The sequence below is a fragment of the Delphinapterus leucas genome, chromosome 13, assembly GCF_059928025.1.
Source record: "Delphinapterus leucas isolate spDelLeu-1000000601 "Yukka" chromosome 13, BTC_Dleu_Yukka2, whole genome shotgun sequence".
Lineage (NCBI taxonomy): Eukaryota > Metazoa > Chordata > Mammalia > Artiodactyla > Monodontidae > Delphinapterus > Delphinapterus leucas.
Genome location: NC_143141.1, coordinates 92,368,624 through 92,378,457, shown reverse-complemented (window position 1 = coordinate 92,378,457; position 9,834 = coordinate 92,368,624). Strand labels below are relative to the sequence as shown.

Genomic DNA, 9,834 nt, shown 5'->3' with positions numbered 1-9,834 from the left:
CATGAGCACACACGTGAATCTCCTAAGAAACACCTGGGCTGTTTAAGCAGGTTCCAGCCCCACCAGGGAGCTGCGTTCTGACCCTCCCGGTAATTCCAGTCCGGGGAGCTCTGTGCACCATCCTCTCCTGTCTCCAGTCATTCTCATCCTGGGGAGCCAGGGCAACCTATCCACCCATCCCCCCTCCCTCCACCCATCCCCCATTCATCCCCCCATCCCCCCACCCATCCATACAATCTTTGAGAACCCATGTGCCAGGCCCTGAACTGTGCACTGAGGGACAGCAGTGAACAGAGAACAGGTTTCGGGCCCCCATGACACAGTCCGCTGCACCATTAACATTTATCAATACTTCCCACGTGGGTAAGTGCCATGCAGAAGGAAGTCATATGAGAGAGAATAACAAGGAGGAACTACTTTAGATCTAGTGGTCGGGGAAGCTCTCTGGGGATTTATACTGAGTCTTGAAGGAGGAGCAGAGCTAATCAGGCAAAAACAAAACGGCACCTTCTCCATGCCTTGATCACAAAGGAGCACGCCCCATCTTCAAGGAGGGTTCATTTGGAAACTAGAGACGGAATCATCTTCCCGTGATATAGCTTCAGCCACGTCACCCTTGGGCACCAAACTTCCCGCAGCCCTGACAGCCTGTGTCCCTCCAAAGGAGTGCCTAGTCAGCGCAGTCTGCTTAGAGGCATCCCCGCCCCTGGTCTGCCCGCTTTTCCCGTGCTCTCCTGAGGCTGAAATCCATGGAGCGGTGCTGAGTCACTTATCTCTGTCTATTCATCTTCTTTCCTTTTTTGTTCCTCCTTCCCAACAACGTGTCCTTTTACTATGGGGATTATTTTAGGCTGATTATTTTGAAGAAGCAGAAGACTCAGGAAGAAGTCTTGCTTTTTATCCCCCCCTTTCCTGCCTAAAGGAGTGTAGATAAAGGGCCTGGTCCAGGAAGTGCAGTATCACCAGAGATGCCCACAAAGAATACTGGTGGGGTTGGGGGGGGGGGTGCTGCAGGGCCTGGAGACCAAAGTCCCATCCACGTCCCACTGTCTCTGCGTGGCCCAGCAAACACTTGTTTACCAAACATTTGTTTTTCCACTTCCGTGTGAATCTCTCCTCCCCTGTGAAGTCCCAGGCCCTCCCCGCTGCCTCAGATGGCTCAGGCCTCCACTGCCCAGCCTGTCCTGGGGTCTCGGTTTTCTCATGGGGCCTCTGAACCTACATAATTAAATTTGATTTTCTCTGGTTATCTGTCTCAGGTCAATTTAACTCTTAGGCTCAGCCAGAAGAATCTAGAAAGGGTAGAGAGAAAAATTTTCCTTCCACAACATATCATGTAATTTCTGATCTTTTATGTTGAAATGGACCAATGTATATGTGTTCCTATTAAGATAACCATTAACACCCATGCAGCGCTTACTGTCCTAAGTGGGCTATAAGGATAAATTAATTTAATCCCCCAAAGCCCTGTGAAGGTCATCCGACTCACAGGCAACTGAGGCATCCCTGGGGACGTGCCTGGCCGGCGCTGAGCCAGGCCTGAGCCCTGGAAATCTGTCTGGGGAGCCTTTGCTGTCACCGCTCGGCCACACGGCCGGGAGGGCCATGGGCGTTCGGAAGGAGCGCCCCTCATCCTGTCCTGCTGGACCCCAGCAGGCTCAGTGAGCGCTGGCTGAGCTGACTGCCACTCAGGGGGCGAAAGGCTGTCCAAGGAACCGTGGAGTTTAACTCAGCGCGGAAAGGCTCGAGGCTGACCGAGCACAACATGAATTCGAGGGGGCAGATGAACACAGGCTGAGTAACAGCAGGCGGCCTCAGGGAAGAGGCGAGAGCTGAGCTCAGCCGCAGAGGACGGACAGGCAGAAACCACGAGAAGACATCAGAGGCATGTTGGGTGGGGAAGGGGTATCAGGAGCAGAGTCAGGGAGGTGGACATGGGCAGAACGTGCCAGGAGAGAGGGCAGCCAAGGACAGTGACCAGCATGTGGTCTTGGTGACTCTGGAAACTACGGCTGGAAATCCTGGGTCACCGCGCTTCAGGATTCAGGACTGTTGGACCCCGGGGGCAGCGGGGTCCCTGAAGGCCCCTCCTGTGGGAGTCGGTCCAAGTGCTGCTCTGCAGTAGCCATGCTTTGTTGTTTTTCTAACCATTTTATCTAGATTTTATTTGTAGACCCTGAAAATTCCCATAAATTCCAAGGATCACAGGAGAAACAAGCTTATTGCTTTGAGCTTGCCTGAGATAAAATCTCCCTTAATCTTGGGTCTTGAAATATAGCCATGGAGAAATTTGGTTTCAATATGACAAATCTCCAAATTTCCACCTGCATCTCGACTTTCATTTCATGCACACTGATTGCAGCACTTTCTGTTGCAATTCTATTCTATAACAGCTTGTAATTATTTTATGGGTGAACGTCTAACTCTTCATCTCTTCACACGGATTATTTTCTTCAGATTTTGAAGTTCTCTTCTGCTCTACTGTCTGTTTTTCCTCTTGGTTCCTTTAATTTGTATGTTTTTTTTCCCAAATAACTCACATCATGAGCAAGACACACTGCTGGGCAATGTGGAGACACTGCAGGAGCTTTTCCTCATCCTCTTGGACCTGCCAGTGGACTGTTCAGGAAAAGTTCTGCAAAGGAGGTGGGATTTGAACTGGATCTTGGACTCTCTGAGAAGTCTGGCTCCAAGCCAAGATTCTGCGCTGGCATCTTCAGGCCAGAGGATGGGTAATGTCAAAGGCCATAACTGGCAGACCTCGCAGGGAAGCTGCCCTCCCCACACAACACTTGTACACAGCCAGTTCACTGCAGTCCCCGGAGTTTCAGTCAGGGTCTCAGGCCCCCTGGCTGGCCATGCTCTCCCACCTGCCGATGCAGGGGACACGGGTTCGAGCCCCGGTCCGGGAAGATCCCACATGCCACGGAGCAACTAAGCCCGTGCGCCACAGCTACTGAGCCTGTGCTCTAGAGCCCGCGAGCCACAACTACTGAGCCTGTGTGCCGCAACTATGGAAGCCCTCGCACCTAGAGCCTGTGCTCTGCAACAAGAGAAGCCACCGCAATGAGAAGCCCACGCACCGCAACGAAGAGTAGCCCCCGCTCACCACAACTAGAGAAAGCCCACGCAACAACGAAGACCCAATGCAGCCAAAAATAAACAAATAAATTTATTTTAAAAAATAAAATAAAATGACTCGGTTTATAAAGCATACATATATATGTGAAAAAATAAGTAAACATAAAATATCAAAAAAAAAAGAAAAAAAATGGGGGGACGAGCCCATCTCAGGCTAGATCCACCAGTGAATGAGTTTCATTTTTTGAGTTTTGAGGACTGAGGGTCTGTAGGCAACCTTTGCTTTGCCTTGACCTCTGGGGTCCGCCTGACCCGTGTACTGGCAAGGCCCACCGCCCCGGGCAGGCGTCCCAGCTCGCGTCCGTGCAGAGCCTGCGCGCATTCAGTCAGCGCCGAACGTGTGCAGCGTGATGCTCTTGGTCGTCTCAGTCCAGTCGTGAGCGTGGGAACGGGCAGCTGCTGTGACGGAGACTGGGGGGCCGGCCCCTCTGATGGGGCCCCCCAGGAGGCGAGGGGCCCGAAGGTGCAGAGTGAGGGGTGCAGGCTAGGGATGTGGGACATGTGCTGGGCCTGAACTGCAGAAAAACCGGCGGAGGCAGCCAGGGCACGAGGCGGGGCTGGGTTGGAGGAGGCGGGGCCGGCCGTGCGGAGCCCAGCAGACCCCGGAGGGACCCTCAGAGTCTGTGCTGAGCACACAGGATGCTGCCCAATGTGGGGCTGGACCTGGGCCTTTTGGGGAGTCGGTGCAGCCAATGGGTGAAGGGCGGGCGGCCGTCTGCAGGGAGACAGCAGAGGCCTGGAGCCCGAAGGCTGCTCCAGACACGGGCCCACGAGGCGCCGTGCTCACTCCTCCCCACCCACTGGAGGGAGCCCAGCTGGGCTGCTGAGCAGCTCACGACCTGATGGCGTCTTGGTTTAGGAGGCGTGGGGCTGGGTGCAGGGTCAGCCATGACCTCGCGCTGCTACCGGGGCTCCAGGGGATGAGCCTGGGGTGCGGCCGGAGGGAACCCAGGAGCAAGAGGCCTCACGACAGAAGGACAGGGAGCGGGCAGCCCTGCAGGGGCCACAGGCGGAAGGCCCACCTGGCCCTGCTCTCCTCAGCCCCACCCCAGGGCCCGGCGCCTGGCAGTCCACGTGTCCCCTCAGCCCCCTGGCGGACACACGTCCAGACCGAGCCTGCTGCCCATTTGCCCATCCCGGTCCACGTGTCTTGATCTGGTCTCTGCCCATGTTCTTGTCATTCTTTTGTTTTTCTTGTTTTTTCCTTTATTTTGGTCCTTTTGATTCTCTTCCCCCTTTCCTGGAATCTTCACATCGTTTTCTGTGCCGTGTGTTTGCCCATCCGGCCGCAGAGGCAAGGAGGGGGCCCGGGGTGGGGGGAGGGTGGGGGAGGACCCCGAACCTCCACTTGGAAGTTGCTTCTTCTGTTGCAGTGAAAGCTGCTCTGCTAGAGTCCACCTTAGGGCTGTCCTGACACTCGGTGGCAGGCCCCCAAGAGCACACCAAGCATTTAAAGGCAGCCCTACTCCCCCACCCCAGCTTTTCCACCTCCAGACGACATGGCTCTTGCCACGTGTCACAGACTGGGGCCTGTCCTCGGCGCGCCCATGGCCCCGGCTGGGCGGCCGCAGCTCCCCGCCAAGCAGGAGGATGGAAGGGGGCCCAGAGGCCTAGCTTGGAAAACAATCTGGGCACCGCTGGAAATAAAACAGGCACGTTCATCCCAAGCTCCTGACTTACCCCCACCCCACGTTTCCCCTTTGGTAATCACAAGTTTGTTTTCGACATCTGTAAGTCTGTTTCTGTTTTGTAAATATAAGATAGATAACCAACAAGGACCTACTGTACAGCACAGGGAACTCTGCTCAACATTCTGGGATAACCTATGTGAGAAAAAAATCTGAAAACGAATAGATAACATGTATATGTATAATTGAATTACTTTGGTGTACACCTGAAACTAACACAACATTGTAAATCAATTATACTCCAATAAAATTTAAGAAGGATAAGACACATTTGACTAAATGCAATAAATTTTTGTATAGTAAAAAGACAAAACAAAAAAATTAAATTTGATAAATCCAAATGTGTACATTTAAAAAAAAAATGCAAACATTCCCTCTGCATCGTCACATCTGCCACACCCTTCTGTCTGGTCCCGGACACGAAGGCCATCAGGCTGCATACGGTGAAGAAGGGGAGCCCACAAGATCCGTGTGGACGGGGAGGCGACCAGGGACCAGGGCTGCCCCAGGCTCCAGCAGAGCACCACAGGCCCGTCCACTCCCAGCTGAATCCCTGCACCCAGAGATGGCTATGTTTACCTCACAAAGACGTCAGCAAGGTGGACCGTGTCACGTATTTGAAAGTGTGCACATTTTACAACACGACTGTTATCTGCACCGACTCACAGGGGACCCACTGGATGATGTGATGGCCGTGGGTGTGAGAGCAGCAGCCCTGGGTCTGGGGCTTGGTGCCCTGGCATCACCGCTTCCCGCAGCCCGATCACTCTCCCCTCTCGTCCTGCAAACGACCAGCGTTTAAACACGGAGCTGTCCCCATTCTCGAAGCGGACAGCAGCCCTGCTGGCCCCTGCCTGCTGCGGGACCGTTCGCAGGCTGCCGACACATCTGCCGGCTTATTCCTCCCCATTCTCTCTTGAACCCACTCCACCTGCTTCCCGTGACAGCTGCCGTGTCAGGTTCCCCAGTGACCCCCATGCTGCCAGGCCAATGGGCTCTCAGCCCACCTGACACCCCACAGCGACACTGACAAAGCAGACGGGCTCGCCAGCTTCCAGAACACCCCACACACCGGGCCCTCCCAGCTCCCGGCGGCCTCTTCCCTCCCCTTGGCTGGATCCCCTGCGCCCAACCTCACGCTGGGGCTCGGCCTCTGGTCTTCTCTCCAGGGACGCCGTTGGCCCAGAGCTCCGCACACCCGTCTGCACCAGGAACACAGACTCCCACCTCCGCTCGCCTGGCCTGGACCCCACCCCAGCCGTCTCATGTCTCCAAGCATCTGGTTGGCTGGGCCACTTGACCACTTCACAGGCATCTCAAACTCAACAGCCCAAACCCGGCTGCTCATCTTCCCGTCCCACCCCCCAGCCTCCTCCTCTGGTCCTTCCTGTCTCGGTCACCGTCCTAGTTGCTCAGACCAACCCCCTGGGCCCTCCCTGGTTCCTCTCTCGGCCTCACACCTACTCTAATCTGTCAGTAAACTCGACAGCTCCATCTGCCAATCCATCCAGAAACCAACCACCTGCCAGCATCTCTGCACCAGCCCAGCCAGCGTCACCGGCACGTCTGCACCCCAGGCTGGCTCTCTCGCTGTTCTGCATCTGCGTCTCCACAGGGACACATTAAGTTAAGTTGCAGGGAGTTCCGGTCCCTGATAAGATGGAGGAGCCTCTCCAAAAACGCAGCCACACGCGGACAGGGCTTATGAACAGCTCTCTCCTGTCATTTTAGGAAAACGGAGGCTTGTTCTCTGGCATCCCAGCCTCCCGGGCGATTTTTGTGCGGCAGTGGGACAGTCTGCAGAAGCCTCGGACTGGGGGAGGGACGCCTCCTCTCCAACTGCCCGGAGGCTATGTCCCGGGAGGGGACCCTGCTCCCTCTCTCTGTTTTCCCACCGCTGGCCGGGCGGCTCCGGCATGGAGACGGTGCAGCAGAACAGGGGGAACAAAGCCGCAGTCTGATGTGTAAAAAGGAAAGCACCAGAAAGATCTCAAGAGCGGGAGGAGCTCGTGAAAGCACCCCATAAAGTTGTTCAGGAACTCCTCAGTGATAGACACACAGCTTAGCAGAACAGGACGGTCCAGAAATAGGCCTGCACAAGTAGGGCCAACTGACTTTTGACAAAGGAGCAAAAGCAATTCAATGCAGGAACTACGGTCTTTAACGAATGGTGCTGGAATACTTGGATATCTATAAGAAAAAAAAAAACCCACAACCAAAACCTCACACCTTATTTAAAAAACTCAAAATAGATCATAGCTCCAAATATAAACTGTGAAACTACAACTTTTAGAAGAAACATTGGAGAAAACCTTCCTAACATTGGATTTGATTCCAATATTTCAATCTATAAAAAAAAAAAAAGTTGGGTAAGTGGGACTTCAACGAAACTCAAGACTTTTGCTCTGCAGAGACGCTGCTAAAAGGATGAAAAAGAGAAGATAAAAACTGGGAGAAAATATTTGCAAATTACACAGCTGGCCAAGGACTTTTATCCAAAATATGTAAAGAACGTTCTAAACCTAATGGACTTAAACACAATAATCAACAATCGATGTAACTTTAAAAACGGGCTCCACCAAAGAGGACACGCGGGTAGATGGTGAGTTAAGTGCGCGGAAAGCCGTTCCGCATCGCTGCAGGGAAGCACAAATGACAGCACCCCATGCCCGTGGGCAGCTGAGAAAGCTGAGCACCCGCCCGCGGCCCCTCGGGAAGCAGTGCAGCAGTTTCCTCCCATAGAACGCAGTGCTCACACTGGTCAGAGCTGACCCTGCGGCAGGGGCTGCAAACTTTTTTGTAAAGGGTCAGACAGCAAAGATTTTAGGCGCTGAGGTTGCCTGGCCACTGCTGCACGTGTGCCGAAGCACGTGAGTAAGGGCGGTGCTGCGTGCCAATAAAACTTTATTGACAGAAACAGGTGGTGGCAGGGATTTGGCCCCCATGACCTCAGGCTATAGTTTGCCAACGCCTGCCCTGGAAAATGAAAACTTCTGTTTACACAAACACCCATACACAAAGATTTACAGCAGCCGATAGTTCCTGCAGGACTGCAGACCCCACGTGAGCCCAGAGCTTTGCCTCGGTCGCTGCAGAGCTGGAGCATCTTACACGGCGCCTGGCACACAGGAGGCGCTCAACAAACACCTGTTTGTTGAGGACTTTCATTAGAGCTTTTTTGCACTCCTCACAAACGCAGGTCTTCCCTGGAAGCAGAAATGCTGAAGGGCCTTAAACACCACCACCCCCTGCCTGCCCCTCCACCACAGCCCCGTCTGTCCTCCACTCACCCACGGTCCCCACTCTGCCCACAAACTCTTACCCCTGAAAAAAAGAAACAAAACCCAGACATGCCTCTCTGGGCTCACAGTGCAGCTAGAAACCACCACACAGACACTCCGGGGACGACAGATGGCTTCAGCGTTTAGAACGAGTCCATTCTCAAGCTGAAGCCCGTTGTGAAAAAAGGACTACGCCTGACAGCCATCTCGGTACAGACGCGACACCTGGGCAGGTGAGGCCACGCCCAGAACAGACCCCTGGACCCACGGGAGAAGGAATAGGCAAGAGTCCCGTGCTCAGAGTTTCAGGATCACCTGACAACGTGGGGTTTCAACAGGTAAGCGTGCTGCATGACCCGGGAACACGCATGTGACCTCCAGGCGATGAGGATGCCATCAGAGTAAAGGAACAGGACCCAGTGGGGCACCATGCCCGGGGATGGGGCACAAGGCCGGCAGGAGACCCCTGGTCACTGACAGCGTCAGGGCTCCCCCAGGCCAGGCCCGAGCATGGGCAGGTCAAGCCCAGGACGAAGCACGGGAGGCCCATCTGCCTTTTTTTCTGGGCCAACACGGAGAAAATGAACAGAGACCGGGTGATGGGGCCATACCGGGGGCAGAGCTCCTGAAGAAAGAGCTGGAGCCCATGCAGCGTGGCCCTGCTCCTTTTATTTCGTTTTTAATCTTGAGAGAAAGATGAGTCAACATTATGGAAGCAAATTACAGAGAGACTCCCGACAGCCTTAAAAGCGAGAAGAGGAAGTAGGCAGTGACCAGGCAGAGGCCAGCCCGCGGAGCCCCAGCTCAGTCTGGGGACGGTGTTTTCGCTTCCGGCAAGGGGAGACTTCAGGTGCCAGTGGTCGGCTGGCAGATGCTCCGTCACTATTCACAGGTGCTCGCATCAGAGCAGAGTGATGCTGGCTCTCCCAGACGGGGCTCCGCCTGGAAAGCCAACGCCCGCCACACGGCTGCCCGCGGCTGGGAAGCCGCCCAAGGACGGCCTGGCGGGTCAGAGCAGTATGTGGTACTTCAGCGCCCGGGGTACCCTGTTGATGACCAGCCTCCCGTCATAGCTCAGGGAGGCAAAGAGCCAGGGGTCGGCTGAGGACCAGTCCACGGCGTACACGCTGTCCTCGTGCTCCTCATAGGTGGCAATGACGCTGTCCTGGGGAGGCTCCTGGCTCCTACAAGGCACCAGAGACACGCGTGCATGAGTGAGGCGGGCGCCCTGCCCATCGGTGGCAGCAGGCCTGGTCTTCTCACCTGCGCAATCGGGCAGTCCCCAGGAGCCGAGGGGGCCAACGGGGGCGCCCCTGCGGGAGCCCAGAGCCATCCCGTCCCCAGCCGTGGGCCCTCGCGGCTCGTGGGGGGCCCCCTACCGCCTAACACCTCCCTCCGCAGCTCTGCAGCAGGACGTGCTCGGGCTCGGGGGACAGGGGCTGGGGAACGTTCATGGGGCTAAGTGGACAACGGCCAAAACTCCTGTGACATCTGCCAGAGGGACCTGGGGACCGGCCGGCACAGCCCCCTGGGGTGGGCATGGGGAACCCTGCTCAGGACGAGGGTGAGGGGCCGGAAGGCCGGCAGGCCCTGGCCTGGGCTGTGACACCTCCTGGCACCCCGTTCACATGGGAGTCGCTAGCCCCTTCCCTGGGACGCCTGCCCGGGCGGTGCTCACGTGCGCGGCCCTGTGTGGGAGCACGCGGAGCCGGGCCGCCCGCCTG

The 9,834-nt window shown here is 55.7% G+C and overlaps 1 protein-coding gene across 2 annotated transcripts in view; it reads right to left on the bottom strand.

The window, feature by feature from the left end:
- Positions 1–235: 235 nt before the first annotated feature.
- EIPR1 (EARP complex and GARP complex interacting protein 1) overlaps positions 236–9,834 on the bottom strand; it is a 97,853-nt gene continuing 88,254 nt past the window's right edge. Inside the window, exon 8 of one of the 2 annotated variants that reach the window (XM_089923489.1) lies at positions 236–9,294. In XM_089923489.1, the coding sequence (XP_089779615.1) occupies positions 9,120–9,294 (175 nt within the window). In that variant the 3' untranslated portion in view covers positions 236–9,119. The remainder of the gene's footprint in view (positions 9,295–9,834) is intronic. The other variant, XM_022561429.2, reaches the window with a different exon arrangement.